This window comes from Zootoca vivipara, chromosome 4 (assembly GCF_965207765.1).
Source record: "Zootoca vivipara chromosome 4, rZooViv2.hap1.1, whole genome shotgun sequence".
Taxonomy (NCBI): Eukaryota; Metazoa; Chordata; class Lepidosauria; order Squamata; family Lacertidae; genus Zootoca; species Zootoca vivipara.
Window position 1 is genome coordinate 72580142 of NC_142587.1, and position 20014 is coordinate 72600155.

Genomic DNA, 20014 nt, shown 5'->3' on the forward strand with positions numbered 1-20014 from the left:
TACCCTGGATGGAGGTGTTCAACCAATCCTTGATGGAATTGCACTCACCCTGAAAGACCAAGTTTCCAGCTTGGGTGTGCAGCCCCCAGATGCTGAGGGCTGCAGCTGCTTTTTATCAGCTTCAGTTTGTTTGCTGTGAACCTATTAAGAGATGTTGGGCCGTGCCACAATTATTCATGCACTAGAGATTGCCAGGCTAGACTCCTCTGAAGCTTTCTACATGGGGTTGCATTTGATGATAGTTCAGAAGTTACAGCTGGTACAGAATGCAGCTGTTTAGCTACTACTGGTTGGGGTCATGTTGGGGACCCAGGTGGCGCTGTGGTTAAACCACTGAGCCTAGGGCTTGCTGATCAGAAGGTCGGCGGTTCGAATCCCTGTGTCGGGGTGAGCTCCCGTTGCTTGGTCCCAGCTCCTGCCAACCTAGCAGTTCGATAGCACGTCAAAATGCAAGTAGATAAATAGGAACCGCTACAGCGGGAAGGTAAACGCCGTTTCCATGTGCTGCTCTGGTTTGCCAGAAGCGGCTTTGTCATGCTGGCCACATGACCTGGAAGCTATACGCCAGCTCCCTCGGCCAATAATGCGAGATGAGCGCGCAACCCCAGAGTCGGTCACGACTGGACCTAATGGTCAGGGGTCCCTTTACCTTTACCTTGGGGTCATGTTACACATATACCGTGTTTCTCATATTATAAGACACGTCTTATATTTATTTTTTCCTCAAAAAAACACACTATGGCTTATTTTCAAGGGATGTCTTATTTTTTCCCTCCTCCTGCCGCGGCCGGCATTGTTGCTGCGCCTATCACTATGTCTTATTTTCGGGGTATGGCTTATATTCATTGAATGCTTAAAAATCCTGCTATGGCTTATTTTATGGGTATGTCTTAAAATATGAGAAACAGGGTACTTAGCCAATTGCACTGGTTACCAGTGTGTTTCTGGGCCCAATTCAAAGTGCTGGTGATGATATTAAAATCCTAAATGGTTGGGACCAGGTTATATTATGGACTGTGTGCACACACATTAGCCTACTCATGCCCTCATACTACTCAGAGGTGCCTGTGAAATAGGGTTGCTATATTTCAAAAATAAAAAAAACCCAGGACACCTCAAAAGTTGTTGAGGCTTTTTTAAGGGAAACCCCAAAGTTGTTGACAAAGCACCACATTTCGGAAATTCCCAAGGATGCCATCTCTACCATTGAAATCCCGGTGAAGTCTGGGAAAATCCTGACGTATGGCAGATCTACTGTAAAAACTATTAGGCTCGCAAGCACATAGAACACTACCTTTTCTGCGGCGGCCCCCCAGTTTTGGAATTCTGCTCTGAGTGATGTTAGGCAGGCCTTTAACAACTTTTAAACAGCAACCCCCCCCCCCACTTTTAAATCATGCCCTTTTGATGCTGAATTAAAAGGACTACTTGCTCTGTGCTAGTTTTGTATTCTATTTTTGGATGTAATTGGCTTTCAGTGCTTGTAGTGCTTCGTTTGTATATGCTTATTGATTTGTAAACTGATTTGTTAGGCAATTTGGCATTGAGAAGCTTTTAAAATAGATAACTAAATTAGGATGCATAGTGTTTGGAAATAATTATTCCTCAATGAGAGAAGCACTGTGTGCATAGGGAGAAAGCCTGTCCCACTCACAGCTAGTGTATTTGACGGAGAGGCTCAAATTATTAAAACAGTCTTTGAGTCCTATTCCCTGAAAGTTTTTGTTTTAGCTGTTCAGATGGCCAGGTCCCAGTGATACGGAGGCACTCTATTTTGGAACAGGTGGTGGCAAAAATGGGTGGTTTTTTGTTAGTAGTAGATACTGATGCAGATTTATTCATAAGATCCCACTTTTAGGGCTCAAGTGCAGTTTGAAGTCTGAGCAATTTGTAAAATGGGCAGGGCAATCTGAGCTGCAATAAGCAAGCCTGAATAATAATAATAATAATAATAATAATAATAATAATAATAATAATAATAATAATTTATTTATTTATACCCCACCCATCTGGCTGGGCCTCCCCAGCCCCTCTGGGCGGCTTCCAACAAAATATTTTTTAAAAATGGTCTGTTAAAAATTAAAAGCTTCCCTAAACAGGGCTGCCTTCAGATGTCTTCTAAAAGTCTGGTAGTTGTTTTTCTCTTTGACATCTGGTGGGAGGGTGTTCCACAGGGCAGGTGCCACTAACGAGGTTCCCTGTAACTTGGCTTCGCGCAACGAGGGAACCGCCAGAAGGCCCAGGCAGAACGATGGGGGTGGAGACGCTCCTTCTGGTATACTGGGTAAATCTTGGTATCTTGAGGCCAGAGTTGGTAGCAGAATATGTGTTTTGAGGCCAGAGTTGGTAGCAGAATTGGGGTCAGAGTTGGTAGCAGAATATGTGCTTTGCAGGGTTTCAGTTTTAAGTTTTATTCTCTTCTCTCTCCAGTCCATAGTCCTTGTGAAAAATGTCCATACCTCAAAGCTGCTATTTTCTCCAGGAGAGAAATTGTCATTATCAATGCCAGTATTAATGGCTGCTTCCCTCCTGGGGCATACAATAACTTATGTGTTTCTGTGTCTGACACCAGGACCGTGGGATGGAGGGAAAGGATGTAACAGAGTTTCATTCCTGCTCCTCCCAGCAGGTGCTATTAAAAATAAAAGAGGACCCATTAACTACATTCACACATATAACATTAGGTGTAGTTTGGCCCTTGTGTGTAACCCCTGGAAAAACTGGTTCTGGAAGTAATGATGTCACCAGTCTCCAGTCAATCTTTTGTTGCAAACTGGCAGAACCAGTTTCTGTTCAACTCATTATGGGAGAGAGAAGATGATATACCTAAATAAAACCTGGCGAATGCACTTCCACAGTGAGCTCACCTTTTAAATTATGTAACTCGTGGGCATCCAAACTATGAGCAGACAACATTAGGCTTAACCTGATGACCATTCTGTAAAAGAGCAGGGTCATGACTTCAGATGCATGTAAATTTCAAGGATATCCCTTTCCCAGCACAGACATGCCTTTTTCCTCAACCTGTTTTTGACGTTTTGCCAAGCATGTAGATTTACTGAGGAATGAAGCACATGTTAATTTCCCTCACATCTTAAAATAGTTGTACGCTGTTCTTTAAAAGGTTTTTCCCCTGAAGCTGCTCAGAATACGAAATGTTTCAGGTATCCCTCTGACAAATGAAGAACATTTCCTTCATTTTAACAACCATCCACAAGATACCTAAAGCTGCTTGAAGTTCCTTAAGAGCACAACATTGCTGATAAGCTAAATCAGGAATTTAGCTGAGCTCTGTTAAAAAGATACACTCTTTTATCATTTCCCTTTTTAGATTATGCCTGTGCTCTTCAGAAGGATATCCTCCTTCAAGGACGCCTGTATCTTTCTGAAAACTGGCTCTGTTTCCACAGCAACATCTTCCGATGGGAGACCACAGTAAGGCCTGTGTGTGTGTGTGTGTGTGTGTGTGTGTGTGCGTGTGTGCGTGTGTGCCTGCAATGACTCCTCAGGACTGACCATCAGGCATAGTGAGACAATGGCCTCGGGCAGCAAAATTGGGATTGACCTACCATTAGGCAAAGTGAGGTGGCTGCCTGAGGTGGCCTTGCACTTCCTCAAGTGTGGTAATAGATGCTGTCCCATTTCCAATGTTGAAGTGATATTTAACTGCCAGTTTGATAGGCTTCTGGACATGGGGTGGGGGGTGGGGACCCTCCTTTGCCTCAGGCGGCAAAATGTCTTGGGCTAGGCCTTACTTTCCTAAAGTGATCTGTACCCCACTTTTTATTGTGCCCAGAATTCTCTGCCACACCTAGAAGGTTCTGTTGCAGACAGATTGATATAGAAAAGGTTCCTTGTGGATAGCAAGTCTGAAAACCAATGTTTTACATACTATGACATACTATGCTTTCGTCCGAGGTCTTACATTGTTTCGTCTGAGGTCTTACATGTGTGTTCTTGAACTTCAGATTTCTATTGCCTTGAAGGATATCACCTTCATGACAAAAGAGAAGACAGCTCGGCTCATCCCAAACGCCATCCAGATAGCAACTGAAGGGGAGAAGGTGTGATGTTCTTTAATTTATTATTTACTTCTTTTCTTAAATACTGAACTGTCCTGGCTCCCACCCAGCACACACAGACAGAGATTCTTATGTTTAAGAAAGGGGGAAAAAAGAGATGTTTATTCAAGCATGTAACAGTACCAGCTTGGCAGCAGACACACAGTTCAGGAATCAGACAAGATGCTAAGAACTGGATGTAAACAATGATGATGCCCCAGTTGTTTCCATACCCCACAAGCCATGCAAGCGGCAAGCTCACTTGCAGGACTTCCTTGCTTTGTGGGAATGTCAGGATTGGAATGCATGCTTTTCTGAGGTGGCTGGGTCTGCTGTCATCTGCATCCCTCTTGTATCCTCCTGATCAGTTGCTTCCACCTCCTGATTTGCCCCCCTGCTCATCTAGTTTTGCCTCCATTCAGTACTCGGCTGAGTTCTACATTGGCAACACTGAGACTAAGGAAGAGGAAGGTGACAGTCAGTGCCACCCCCTGGCCTCAATATAAGTGGGGGCTATCTGAAGTTGGTGGGGTAGTGCCCCATTTGCCCTAATGACCTATGTGGCAGTAGACTCTGTTGAGCTTAGTGGGACTTATTTCTGTTTAGTTACAGGTAGGTAGCCGTGTTGGTCTAACATAGTTGAAACAAAATAAAAAAATTCTTTCTAGTAGCACCTTAGAGACCAACTAAGTTTGTTATTGGTGTGAGCTTTCGTGTGCATGCACACTTCTTCAGATACATACCAATAACAAACTTAGTTGGTCTCTAAGGTGCTACTGGAATGATTTTGTTAAATTTTTATTTCTGTTTAGATTTGTATAGCATCTCAATGTAAACATTTTATTTTGTTATTATATTTATAAATATACTGCTCATCCTGTAATATCTGGGTGATGAGCACACACAATAAAACCATAAAACAATTAATTTAAAATACACACATTTTTCAAGCTAAAGTGTCATCCCAGCTACTTTTTGGGATCCCAGTATGGATACAAGCATATAATAGTGATTTAGATAAGATACGCTCAAGTTTCTTGAGACATATCCTGGGGCTCCCAAGTTCAAGTATGAGATGGTGTGTGCAGAGCTAGGTATACATACGCTAGAATATTGGGTGTGGGCTAGCACTATAAAATGCTAGTTGCATTGCTATTTCCATTGCCAACCTTTGAGTCTGCTCTCGTGACTTTCTTAAGGACTCTTATAAATCCAGAGGACTCCAACTCTTACATAGCAAAATCAGATATATTGGTATTGACTCGGAACCCTTGTATAATTCAAGTGAGCAATATATTTATCACAATATTCAAACCAGATTAAGGGACATTGAAAAACAAAACATATTGTCAGCAGTATATAAAATTTGCTCCCTCAAGTTCTATGATTTAAATACAACAGATAACAGGGTCACTTATATCTCAAAATTAATAATTGCAGTCCAAAGCAGGCCTTTATGTTAACCCGACTGAATGTTTCCCCCTCAGCTTTTGTCCAGGGCAGATATTTAAACATCCCAGAAATGATAGACATTGTGGATGTTCTTTGAATGTGCTGGATACTGTAGAACATATCCTTTTCTACTGCCCATTGTACAACCAGCTACGCAAACACATGCTATTCCCCTTTTTGGCTAGTCTAACACCATGGCACAATGAAAATATTAGATTCTATCTGTTTGACATTAACCTGGAAGTAACTGTAAGGGTGGCTGAGTGTTTGTCAATAGCATCTCTTAAAGTGGTGTGTGTGTGTGAGAAAATATAAATTTTATATATGGATGTTTTATTAAGTTTTATGATGACCTGTACCTGTAATGCCTAATAAAGGTTTGGTGAAGTAAGTAAATAATTTAAGCACAATTAAATCATATTATGCCAATCAAAACAGCTCAGCAGCAGCCTCAGAAATAGTTCTTCTCAATAATGGACCTCCCCCAAATGCCTGTGTGAACAGATGTGTGTTAAGTTGTCCTCTGAAATCCACCAGGATGGGGACAGCCTTATTAATGGAAACAAAATCAACTGAAATCATGTAGCCTTAGTTCCATGTATTTTCTTTGGGATGAGGATATGCAACATTAAGATTATTTTACAAAGTTTTCACATGATTGTCATTTTTCTTTGCAGTTTTTCTTTACTTCATTCAATGCCAGAGACAGAAGCTACCTCAATATCTTTAGATTGTGGCAGAATTCGTTGTTGGAGAAGGTAAGCTTTGATATGCTTGGGAAACGTCTGGACTGGTCATTTTTTAAAATGCTTGAATTCTAACATATATTGCTAGTTGCTTGCCTTTGCACTCTACAACTAAGTTCCGAGACCTGCATTTGTTAAGTTATGCATTCTTGAAAAATTAGCACTGGGTATCAAGTGCATAAGGGTGCTTGTCTGCAAGAATGGTGTGGTTTAGAACGACTAGATGTTAGTTTAAAAAACATTCAGTGCAAGATTTGTCAGAATAAGAAGTCTATCGCTGTGGCAGGCAGTAAAGTCAATCTTGAGATGATAGCTAGGGTAGGTACCCTGCCTAGTGCTTTGTCCTCTTGGTGATATTTGGTTCATAAATAAGAGCTAGAAAAACATAATGTCATGGAGAAATGGCATAAATGGAAGTTAAACATCTCTACTATATAACAGGGTTGGAGAGAAGGAAGGTAATTTTTGGACAGGTGGCCTTTAGTGCTTGTAGGTTCTTGAGAGCCTTATGTTGCATTACTTTTTGCATCAGATCAGGCTTCGTCAAAGAGTGAATTGCCTTCACATGAGGGCACATGAGGGCAGTGTGAGCCCAAGGCTCCTAACTGTGTGCTCACATAATGCCTACCAAGGTTTGGCATGAGGCCTGATGTAGTTCTGCTTTGGGATGTGGAGAGATCTTAGTCACACACACACAAAAATCATAATAAAAGCACATTGTGATCTATAAGGATATGAAAGGAAGGGACAGGAAATCTTTGCATTGCATTCCCCCCATGGGCAACCTGCTGTGGGCCACATGTCAATAGTGAGTTAGGACAGAGGCTAAAACAGGTAGAGCATTAGATCATGTGACTCTTAACCTATGTAGCATGGATGGAGAACCTGTGACCCTCCATATGTTGCTGGACTTCAGCTCCCATCATCCTTGACCTTTGGCCAGGCTGGTTGTTGCTGTTGGGACTCCAATAACAACCTAGTGGCCACAGGTTCCCCATCCCTGCACCATACAGTAAGCTGCATTCTAGCCATGGTTTCTGTGCACACACCCAAACACCAAAGGTCAGAGGTTTCTATGCATCCTCCAGGAAAGCAAGGACAGGCAAAAGCACCCAAGGAGGCTGCAGAGTTAGGGCTGCTGAGAGGATGTGGCCTAGAAAGAGTCCTGGCCCCTGGACGAACCTGTTACCAAACGTAATAGTTTCCAAGTGAGGGATTTAGGCATCTTTATTTTAAAAATTGAATTGTATCCTTAAACAGGTTTTGGTTTATTCTAAAAATATTCTTAGAAGGACTTAAACTGCAGTTCTAAACATGTTCAGAAATGCCACATGGCACACTACTTCCCTAAAATAGGCTGTTTCAAGTAGCAGGTGGTAGATGACATGTTGAAATATTCTCTCTCACGTAAAAACAAAATAAAAACCCAAACATCCAAGCTTCTTTTAAGCGTACTAGTTTGTTCAGGGAGATTTTTTTTTAATATAGGAGAGAATTCAAACACACTGGCCACATTCAAACACCATATTAACTTTAGTTTAGTGGGATGAGACGGACCACACTGAGCCTTGTGTTTCCATGCTTGTCAGTGTAACATGGCAATGAGAAGATGGAAAGCTATCGCTTGCTTTTGATTAGCCACAGTTTAATGTGTCATCCAAACCCTAAACTGAATCTGCTTACCCATTTGGTAAGGGTCTGAGAAATATATTTAGGAGAAAAGATAGCTCTCTTGAATTGGTGAACAGATCCACTGTCTTGTTTGTGAAGCAGCTTTTCTCTTGTGTTTGAAATACATCGGGAATTAGGTACTTTGTGTGTGTTTTCATCTACTGTACCTAGATCATCCCATTGTAGGTTTTCCATGTATTATTTTTTTAACACGTATTGGATCTTTTTAGGTGTTTCTTGTGCTCATAATCTTCCTGCGATTGAGGGGATTCTACTGGGCATCTTTAGTGTTTTGGTTAGAGAAACTGAAGAGAATTGACACAATAGGATTTGACAGCATTCTTTTTAATACCAGGTGCTGTAAAGCAGTAGCGGGACCCAGTGGCATAAGGTTGCCAGTGTGAGGAACAAGATGCTGGACTACGGAGATCATTGTTTTGGTTCAGCATCAGGGCTCTTACATTCTTAGCAAAATATAGTTCATGCCTGTGGGGTTGCATATGCAACTGCAGAGGTATTTTAATGCTGGATTCACAACCACAAGGGCTATGGACTTAAGAAACATCAACAAAAGGAATTCCTTTCATAGCAGGCAAAGTTAAATGTGTCCAGGGAGATTGGTTGTAAGCAGACAGACAAACAGGCAGACACCTCTACTTATTGTGGGTGGAAGGCATATATATCAATGATTGATTTTATCAATACAGTGGTACCGCGGGTTACGAAAACGATCCGTTCTGGGATGCAGTTCGTAACCCGAAATGGTCATAACCCAAAGCGCCATTTTGCGCATGCACAAACCATGCATGCCGCTTCTGCGCAGGCGCAGAACGCACGCGCGGCGAAAATACTTCCGGGTTTGCGGAGTTCGTAACCCGAGTTGTTCGTACCCCGAGGTGGTCCTAACTCAAGGTACGACTGTACAAATTTAATAAATTTAGTAAATAAAGGTAAAGGTAAAGGGACCCCTGACCATTAGGTCCAGTCGTGACTGACTCTGGGGTTGCGGTGCTCATCTCGCGTTATTGGCCGAGGGAGCCGGCGTACAGCTTCCAGGTCATGTGGCCAGCATGACTAAGCTGCGTCTGGCGAACCAGAGCAGCACACAGAAACGCCGTTTACCTTCCTGCTGTAGCAGTACCTGTTTATCTACTTGCCCTTTGACGTGCTTTCGAACTGCCACTCTTATCAGAGGATCACAGGTCGGTTTTACAATTTAAAAACACAAAAAATCATAACATAGTAACAAACAAAAACAATTACCCCTCCCAACCCCCAGTTAAAAAAGCCATAGATTGTTTAATTAACCAAAGGCCTGGGAGAAAAGGAATGTTTTTGCCTGGTGCCTCAAGGTATGTAACATTTTAAAGGGCTATAAGATAGTAATCAGCCAAAGGCCTGGTTGAAGAGGAACGTTTTTTTCCTAGTGCCTAAAAGTGTGTAATGAAGACGCCGGCCAAACCTCCCCTGAGGAGAACATTCCATAAACAGGGAGCCGCTGTAGAAAAGACCCGTTCTTGTGTTGCCACCCTCCAGACTTTTTGTGGAGGAGGCACACAAAGAAGAAGGAACACAAAGAAAGGTCCCGGACAGTTCATATGGAGAGAGGCGGTCCTTGAGGTATTGCGGTCCAGAGCTGTTTAAAGTTGTAATAGGTCAAAACCAGCACAAAGAATTGGGCCCAGAAACTAATTGGTAGCCAGTGCAGTCAGGCCAGGATCAGTGTCATATGCTTGAACTGTCTTGCCTTGGTGAGCAACCTAGCTGCTGAATTCTGAACCGTCTTCAGAGGCAACCCTACGTATAACGTGTTGTGGTCATCTAACCTAGAGTTTACCAGAGCATAGACGACAGAAGTTAGGCTATCCCTGCCCAGATAGGGACACGGCTGGGCCACTAGCCAAAGCTGATAGAAGGCACTCTGCACCACTGAAGCTTCCTGAGCCACAAGCAGCAGCAAGTATCCAAAGCAAGCTATGTTCCCGGTCCTTCAAAGGGAGTGTTACCCCATGGAGAGCAGGCAACCTCCCATCCATCTGGTCTAGTGCCTCAGTCTTGTCTGGATTGAGCTTGAGTTTATTCATGATGCCCTGTACAGGGTTTCACATTCTGGAATCTGCAGTTTCCTGGAAGATAAAGAGTTTTGCAGCAAATGCTGTGTAATTATTAAACTATCATATAATAAAATCATAAGCAGTGTGAATCTTCAATCATAACAGCTGCTTCACCAGCCTAGAAGGAAGGCAAGTTGAGGGGCAGACATAGCAAAGAGTGCCTTGTCAATGCTGACTGCTTTACTCTGGAAGGGCCGGTACCAGTTTTCTTTTTGAGAGGTGGCTGAGCCTTCTGGGCCTTCTAGTCAAGTGTGATTTCCCTTCTCTATTTATAGCCTGCACTCCCCGCCCCCCTAATGTATGTGCATGTTAGTGAAAGGGTTAAAGAGAAACCTGATAAGGAAGCTCTGCCCAGGAATGCTGTCAGTGTTCTTTCCCTGCAACAAACTCTGGCTTGACCGGCTTTGAGTGGAACTAATAGCAGCATTAATGTACTCAAGCAGCCTTAAAAGCAGCTCCCCTGAGATAGTGTTAGAGACTTAAGGCATTTTTAAATGAATTGTGCATGAGGAGCGGAAGATAAATTCTCTCAAAAGCCGGGTAACCACATCTGTTTTCCTGTCTATCCAGGTGTTCTGTGGTGGGGAGGAACCTACTCGATAGATTCTTAGGAATCCTGAGCCGTATGTTTTCATATAACCTGCTTACCTGTTTTCTTGGTGGGAGGGCCCCAGGAACTGAGTAGGAGCAAAGCACGTCCCACTTCCAGTTCTGAAAACAGACCTGCCCATTTTTCAGCAGCTTGCAAAGTGCCTATAGTAGGAAGTTACCTAAATGCAGCTCTTTCTCTCCAGCGCTTTTCTTCAAGACCTCTTGATCACTTCAGGTTGTTTGCCACTATTTTGCGGAGGCATTTGTCTACAGGGGTGGGGTGGGGGCAGTGATCTTCCTTTTTATTACATTCTACTTGTATAGCCTGGATACTGCTTCCTTCCAGTCCAGCTTGTAAGCCATGTGGCCATGAGAGAGTTCTTCGGCACTTCAGGAAATCCTGAATGTTATGCAATGTTTTCAAACCACGGGAGGTTGTTAAAGTACACTCCACCAACTTTCCCCCCGAAGATGTGTCCAGTTTCCTGAATGCCACTATGAAGTTGCCTTCATTATGGAACTGCAAATGTAAGCTTTCATTTTCTTTTCGTGCGGCAGGTTGCAGGTGAATGATGCAGGGAGAGTGGGTTAAGCCTTGCGTGAGAAACCTTACTAATCTTAAATCTGTATTCTCCCGAGGGAGCATTTTGTGTGTATTGGTAACTTGTGAATATATTATTTGACAGAAAGTTTTCTGCCATACTTCTGACTTACGTGGCATGCTTGAGCAAATATTTTCTACTGGCTTCATATGAATGGCAAATAGTTACCATTAATTCATTAGGAAAGCTTGAGTTCTTGTGGTGAATGAGTTACACAGTATAGTTGGAGCATAAACGTTGCGAGCTTGCTTGTCTGATTCCTGTTAGTGGGTATATCACCTGATTGGAGTTGGGATTTAGGGGGGGGGGAACCTTAATATTCCTTTAATGGGTGTAGCTATTTCCTGAATGGCCATTTACAATGGTGGCATCTATGACCAGTGTTGTGCACAAGGGGTGTGTTTCTGGGGGTGGTAGGAAAAACCCCACACAATTTGAATAAAGCCAGGTAGGGGGAGAACTTGGTGAAGCATACACAAATAGTTCTCTGGGGACTTGCTGTCTGCTGAAGGAATGTCTGTATATTTGTAAGCCAGGTTTAGAGGACTTGCGATCCTCCAGATGTGTTGGGCAGCTCCTGCCACCTCCAGCCAGGATGACCAGTGGGAGTTGGAGTCCAGCAACATCTGGAGGGGGCCACAGGAGGTCCCCCACTCCTGTTGTAAATAAAATCAAAGATGAGAAAGCCAATCCTAGTGCTATTACTACTCTGAGTTCTATGCATGGAACAGTACATTTCCATGCCCTCCTCACTTCAGCTCCATTTAGTCATTTCAGAGGAGGCCTTATCAATCTTGTACATTGATGTGGCATGAGGGGATTAAACGGGGAGAAGTTGTCTGGGGAAATCTGAGACCCGCCTCTTTATGTTAAGAAAAGGGCCTTGATGGGACATGAGGAGTGGGGAGGCTGTGGGGTGTGTGTGTGAAGGGAACAGCAGGACTTAAGAACCCTCCCATGTGAGCAGGCATGCTCTGTTGTATCTGTCACTAAATTTTCCATGTCCAAAGGAGGCTAAATCCTTTAGCTGTGCCCTTGGAGCTTTTCACTGCTTGAGGAAGTGGGGAGCACATAACGGTATGGTTGATCATTCATCTGAGATTCTCTCTCTCAGTTTACTTATCTTCAAAACCAGCTGCCTGTACTTTGACTGCGAAAGACCCTTGATTGTACAGTAGCCTTGATTGTACAGGGCCAAAGTTCATTTGAATGGCATTATCAGTTTTTCTCAACAATGCAAGTCCAGAGAAGACAAGTATAATTATTTTAAAAATCTCATTTCCTCCACATTTTGAGAAGCATGTTTATAGAAATGGCAATAGCTGAAATGGAAAATGTATGAGTTAATTGGTTACAATTTGCACAGGGCAGCATCTACAGTGGGAAACTCAGACCTCTTGGGTTTCTCAAGATTGCTGGTTTTTTTTTAATGAAACTTAGAATATATCTAAAACTTTTAAAAGCAGTTTAAAAACAATTTTCTAAAAATAGTTTAAAACTTCTTAAAAAACCCAATAACTCACTCAGTAATTCCAGTATTGCCACCAAATGCCAAAGTAAACAGAAATGTTTTTAGATTCTTCCTCAAAGTTAACGAGAGAGACAGACATACCTCACTACCTTGGGACTATGTAAACAGTAAACAGAAATGTTTTTAGATTCTTCCTCAAAGTTAATGAGAGAGACAGACATACCTCACTACCTTGGGACTAGAGCTAACATTTTGAACTGAGCCCAGCAGCGCAGTGTAGGCTAAGCCATAGCTAAATCATAATTTTGCTTAGACTGTTTTTTGCGAACAGGCCATTCAGTTATTTACCACAGCAAATGTGACCGCCACATGAAATGTCAACTGGCTCACACTCAAGGTGATATAAACAAATACAAGCAAAGAGGGATGAAAAAATAATGGCGAAAAAGGGGAAGAAAGTATAGGCCTTATGCTGCTTGCCTCCTCTGCTAACATCTGAATTTATAAATTCTGGAATGTTTGGTATTGGCTATGTTACAGAGTTTAGTTTCTTTAGAACTGATGTATTTTGAATGAGTGCATTACAGACTTGTGACACCTTTTGTCATTTATTTACAAATATACAAGCAGAGCATACTGGTAGCAACTACAAGGCTACGACAGTCTGCTAACCCTGCATCCAAGTGTCAGAGAGGGACACTGCATCTCCAGAAGCTTCAACCAACTTACAGCTCTAGATTCTTTATCTCTCTCTCCCTCTCTCTCTCTCTGTGTGTGATCTTCTCTCCATTTAAAATGCAAATCCTAGCTCCAAACTCTGTCTCTGCAACTCTTCTTATTTATTACATTTATAACCTGCTGCTATTCCATAATGAAACCGAAAGTAGCTTACATATACTGTAGATTGTAGGCAGTCTCCAATCTTCATACTGACCAGAGCCCATGGCGTGCTTAACTTCAAAAAGGTTGTCGCATCATGTGCTTTCAGACTATTCCCTTAACTCTGAGAGGTGTCATCATCCAAATTCTGATTGGTACTATATTCCATAGGCCAAAAAAAGCCTTCTGGCTATCAAGGAAGAAAACATTTCTGGTCATCCTGGCCACTCACAGTGAACAGAAAGTGCAGTTCACAGCGCTATTTTGTCACATCTCAATGAGATGGAGGAAATCTTCTATTTCTCCTAGGCTAGAAGAAAGCATATTTGGAAAATTTGTTAATGCTTCTGATGTTTGTCGGTAATTAGGTACAAATGGCAAGTGTACATAGGCTTTAGTGAGTTTTATACCACCCTGTGTGTCCTGCTTTAACATTAAACATGTAATCCTAGTACAGTACCTCATTTCAAGGCAGGTTTGTGACTATGTTCTGGCAAGCGAGGAGACAAGGGAGAAAACAGTTCAGTGGTGGTTAAGGCATAATCAACATACGATCTGATTTTTTTGGTTAACATAGTGAGCTATCTTTGACTCCTGTGTTTGAGTTGGGTAACTCTACATTGCTTTGGTTCACATGCTATTTTGCTGTTGTCACTATGCTTGGGGCCTCTTCAGCAGTTGAGTGAAGAAACCACTTGACCTGAAGACAGCTGGCTAAGAGGGGATTGTGGTATTGTTGTACAACTAATGTCAGCTGAGAGGGTGCAGCTGTTCACAGCAGTTAAAACGACTTGGAGAAGTTTTTTCAAAAAAAAAAATATTTCAGGAATTGGGGTGGGAGGGGGCAAAGACTATAGTGGTCTTGGATCCCAATAGCCGTATGGAGAAGTATCGGGAGTGTACTATCTTAAAGATAATTATAATGATGGGTTTGTATTGTTAGCTTTATGTTAGAGTTGAAAATGGGTGTTAGAACGAAAGCTCTGTTTCACATTTTTATTTAGAAATGCAGCTAGGTATACTGTGGATCATAGATTGAACGTTACTAGCAACTGGGATTTTTTTAAGTGAAAAAGAGCATTTGTTACTTCTGCTTAAATAGGGTATAACTCTAAAAGACAAGCCATCTACTGTGGTTACCGACCAAGCGTACTTAATTTTTTGTTTTGTGTTTTCCAGAGACTGACCAAGCAAGAATTCTGGCAGCTTGTACAGCAAAGCTATGGCTCTGAGCTGGGCTTGAACACGGAAGAGATGGAAAACATTTATTCTTCATCAGAGGAGAATGGACAGTCAAGGTAAGAATATGCTGCAGATTACCACAAAGGAAGGTACATATTATTGGCATCCCATTTTATACAAGTCATTTGAAAGGCTGCTATTGAATGCACATAGAGTTTTGCTTATTAATGGTATTTTCATTTTTCGGCACGATCCTCTTCCTATGCAGATATAAAGCAGGTATAACTTCTATTTTGCCCTTTTGATTCCGAGCTAGTTTAGAGATTGCCACTTGCTTGCTTAGATTGATGAAAAGGTTGTACCCACGGTGATGCTGGCTTGCGTGTTCAAGCAGTAGCAGTAGCAACACACGTATTGCCAGTTGGATGACAAAGTATATCAGGAACTTTTAGTGCAAACCATGCAGTAGTGGCACTGCTACGTGCAGGTGTTGCATAGGGTAAAGAGCATGTAAATGTTAACTGGCTTCCATGTTTTTCTGCTACAGGGGCAGAGGCCTTTTGGCAACTGCATGGGCAAGTGATGATATTTAAACCAAACTGAAAAGGAATGTGTGGAAGTATGAGGCTAAATATCCAATGAATGGTGTTCTCAAGGATTTAGCATATTCCTTTTCAAAGGTGCTATTTTTACTTGTCTTGGGGCTGACGCTTACCTAATAAGATCATATATACATTTAGCAGCTCAAGTGCAAGATCTACTTTATCTGCTCAGGTTTCGTGGGAAGAGAAGGGAAGCTCATCTTTTGGGTGTCCTTTGTGGAAATTGTTTATACTATGGATTCATTGAGTGACTGGCCTTCTATGTTAAATCGAAGAAGCTCTAGGAAATGTATGGGTATGATTCCTTCTATTAGTCCCTCTTGGTGTGTGCATGCATGGTGCACACACACACACACACACACACACACGTATTTTTGCTTCATGTACGGTAAGTAAAATAGTTGAGTTCCTTTGGTTGCAAGGACTTGAGCAGATGTTAACTATCACATCTGTTGTTTCACAGTAGCTTTAAAATGTGTTTTTGCTTTAAAAAGACAAAGCCTACATCCCTGATTTCAGCTGTTGACAATATCAAGAACCTTTCTTGTTTGTGAAAAATGTAGTTTCTATAATATTTAAAGTAAAGGTAAAGGGACCCCTTACCATTAGGTCCAGTTGTGACCGACTCTGGGGTTGCGGTGCTCATCTCGCGTTATTGGCCGAGGGAGCCGGCGTACAGTTTCCAGGTCATGTGGCCAGCATGACAAAGCCGCACGGAACCAGAGCAGCGCACGGAAACGCTGTTTACCTTCCTGCTGTAGCGGGAATTCTATAATATTACAGCATAGCAATTTTTGCTGCATCCTTCACAATATTGTATAGAAATGTCTTAGTACTTTTCTATATAATATTGTGGTGAAGGATAGAATGCCAATTTAGAATCTTTAATGATGCCTATAGGCTAGCCAGCCTTCTTCAATACAGTGCACTCCAGCTACTTTGTACTACAATTTCCATCAGTCCAAGCTAGCACAGCCATTGGAGAAGGCAACCATAACCCTTCTGTTTTGTGTCTGTTTATGTCTGCATCCCCACATTTGGGGGGTATGCATTACACAAAGATTCTAGAGTCAAGCTTCCAAGAGGCTCACAACCCGGTCCTTCTTGCTGATTAAACACATTTTTCAAAGGCTTGCTTATAGACTTTCTGCTCCTGTCGTCCGTCCCCCCCCAGCCACTGTGGGGCAGCAAAAAATTCCTGTGTCTGAGAAGGTTGAAACCTTTCATCTCCTAGTTTTTGGATCAACATTTAGTGTTGGCAGCTTTCTATAAGGAAATAATGTTTCTGGTGAACATGATAACCACATTGAAACAAAATGCTGTCTCAACTTCTAGTGCTATGGGTGCTAAACCACCAGAACCGGGGCATTATACTATACCACTCCTAGGGGCTCAGGAATCAATATGACCCCGTTTCTTGAGTGTAGAGACAGCACAACATGTTCTTGAGAGTGCTGCTAGCTAGGAGGCTGCTGTAGATCACTGGGAGAATCAAGGACAGTGTCTTGCACACCCAGCAATGGTGAAGTAGAGACACCATGTCTTTCACAACCCTTGACACCACCCCTACTATTTGCATGCATGGGAATTCCACATGACAGTATCTAATCTGTGCTGCTGAATATTACCACATGCATGCCACTTCAAATTCACATCTTCTTAAACTGGGTCATGCTTCATGCTACCACTTTAAGAATCAAGGATCTGGACCAGTGGCTGGTCTCAAAACACTTTAAGACTCCTGTTCCTGTGCAGTCCACTGACTGCAAAGGTTTGACAGAAATGGACCCGAGAGTGCAGAAGTGGGCAGTAGAGAGCGCTGTGTGCATATTGCTTGTACTATTTTGGCCACATCAGCCTTGGCTTATTCAGATGCTCCACCTATCAAAGAGGAAAGAATAATCCAACACGGAGGCAAGATCCTGCACTGTGATGATGAGATGCCTGCACCTGGCAGCCTACCGTAGTACCTAACAACTGCTTTTTCAAAAGGGATCCATCTTTCTAAACTGTAGCAAACCACATAGGATTCATGACTCAATTAAGCTAGACAAACACAGTTAGTGGCCTGGTAAAATGCATTCTACTCCAGTGCCTAATTTGGAGCCTAGTTTTGACTTCCTGCTTTACTTACAAGGACAAGGGATTATCCTTGAAAGTTTGCCTCTGTGTTCGGCCAGACAAACAATGGGACATTTTCTTTATTTGCTAATCCCTTATTGAGGAAATTCCATCATAGCCTTCAATTCGATTAAAATCTATTTTTGGTACTATATTAATTGATGGCGAAGCCTTTCAAGTGGAGGGCAAGCTGTGATTTTCTTAAGAGAAAATCCTTGGTAAGCCTTTTAGAAACCAATAAGGGTTAGTATCTACATTCTAACCTAATGTGGACTTGAGTACCAGCTTTCTCCTCTAACCATAACCAATTTAATTAATAATAGGGAGATGACCCATGATCTTGATGTCTGGAGGACATTATTTTTTTTTTTACTTGGATTATACAAATCTGCTGATGAAAATAGGAGAAGCTGTATGTTTGCAATGCTCTGGAACTGTGTGAATTACTTTTGCCATCATCACACCATTTCCTAGTGAAGTTTGAACTAACAACAGCATTTTCTCCCAGCTGGTGTGGAGGACTAATAGGAATAGGAATAATTTATTGGCCAAGTACCAACATACTTTTGGTACTTGGCCAATAAATTATTTTGCTTCGACTACCTTGCAATGTAAACGTGCCTTATACAAACACTGTTTCACTCACAGTACAATAGCACACCAAATGAACCCCACCCATAACTGGCCTCCCCTTCCGCTACACAACTACGCATTTAACAATTTGATGGCACAAGAGGGAAAAACTGTTCCTGTGCCTAGCCGTTTTGTGTATAGAGTCCTGTAGCAACGTCCAGATGGAAGTATGTCAAACAGATGATGACCTTGATGCAAAGGATCTGCGACAATTCGCTCTGCTCTCTTCCTAGCTTCCTAGCATAAAGTGTCTCTATTGAAGGCAAACTAGCACCAATTACCCTTTCTGCAATTCTTATTGCTTGTTGGAGCCTTTTATTGTCCATCTTGGAGGCTGTGCCATACTAGGCAGTAATAAAATTACAGAGAGCAGTTTCAATGATACCTCTGTAAAATTGGATCAACAAATCCTGGGGCAAATGAAATTTCCTTAGTTGACGCAAGAAATACAACCTCTGGTGGGCCTTTTTAATAATACTATTGATGTTGCCTGACCAATTTAAGTTTTGAGAAATTATAGAGCCCAGGAACTTAAAGGACTCTACTACTACAACCATGTTACCAAGGATGGAAAGTGGCGGCAAGACGGAACCACTATTTCCACTGTCTTTTGGGCATTTAGCACCAAATTATTCCTGCTGCACCACGAAACAAGATGATCTACTTCCCGCCTATATGCAGATTTCTCGTCCTCCCTGATAAGCCCAGTAACTGTTGTATCATCTGCAAATTTCAAGATCTTAACTGATGGATCAGTTGAGGTGCAGTCATTTGTGTATAGAGAGAAAAGCAGTCGGGAAAGCACACACCCCTGGGGAGCACCTGTACTGATGGTATTGTTGCTCGATATAATTTTCCCCAACCTCACCTGCTGCCTCCTGTCCGTTAAAAAGCTATATATCCATTGGCAAACAGGAGCAGGTACATTAAGACATAGCTGCCAAGTTTTCCCTTTTCTCGCGAGAAAGCCTATTCAGCATAAGGGAAAATCCCTGTAAAAAAGGGATAACTTGGCAGCTATGCATTAAGATGAAGTAATTTAGAAAACAATTTAGATGGAACAATAGAATTAAAAGCTGAGCTGTAGTCCACAAACAAAACTCACACATAGGCCCGTAGGGAATCCAGATGTTGCAGGATGTAGTGCAATGCCACGTTGACCATATCATCTACTGACCTATTAGCTCAATAAGCAAATTGCAAAGGATCCAGCAAAGGGTCAGTAGCATCTTTCAAATAGGCCAACACTAGTCTCTCAAAGACTTTCATTACCACAGATGTTAAAGCAACCGGTCTATAATAATTCATCACACTGATAGAAGATTTTTTTAAGGTACTGGAATGATAATAGAATGTTTGAAGCATGAAGGAACTCTACACAACTCCAACAAACGGTTAAATATCTGTGTGAGGATCAGAGCCAATTGTGTCGCACACACTTTCAAGCAAAGAGGAGTCACCCTGTTTGCGCCTGGAGCTTTTTTGGCCTTCTGTCTCTGTAGAAGTCTCCGTACATCTTTTTCCCAGATCACCAGCGGAGTGACTTCAGAACAGGTTGAGGTGGTTGTTGGTGCCTCTGGCGTCGACTGAATGGCACTAGTTGATAATGCTTGACTTTCAAACCTGCTATAAAACTGATTCAGGTTGTTTGTCAATTTTTGACTCTTGGGACTGGAAGAAGATGTTCTCTTGTATCCAGTAATGTTCTGTAAATTCTTCCAAACAGTAGCCAGGTATAATGGGATCCAATGCATTCCTGAATGCCCTGGTTTTCTTTTTTTCCCCAATGGATTGAGTTGGCAATCATGCTGAGACCCAACTCTTGTTGTGAAAAAGCGAGATGAAATGGGCCATCAACATTGTTGTTTTCGGTAATTTGTTCTGCTCCC

At 42.2% G+C, this 20014-nt stretch overlaps 1 protein-coding gene across 4 annotated transcripts in view; it reads left to right on the plus strand.

The window, feature by feature from the left end:
- Positions 1 to 20014, plus strand: part of GRAMD1C (GRAM domain containing 1C) — a 68160-nt gene that overhangs the window by 24777 nt on the left and 23369 nt on the right. For all 4 annotated transcript variants that reach the window (XM_088668195.1, XM_060273745.2, XM_060273744.2 and 1 more), the window contains 4 exons: positions 3332 to 3435; positions 3969 to 4064; positions 6191 to 6271; positions 14767 to 14885. In XM_088668195.1, the coding sequence (XP_088524321.1) occupies positions 3332 to 3435; positions 3969 to 4064; positions 6191 to 6271; positions 14767 to 14885 (400 nt within the window). The remainder of the gene's footprint in view (positions 1 to 3331; positions 3436 to 3968; positions 4065 to 6190; positions 6272 to 14766; positions 14886 to 20014) is intronic.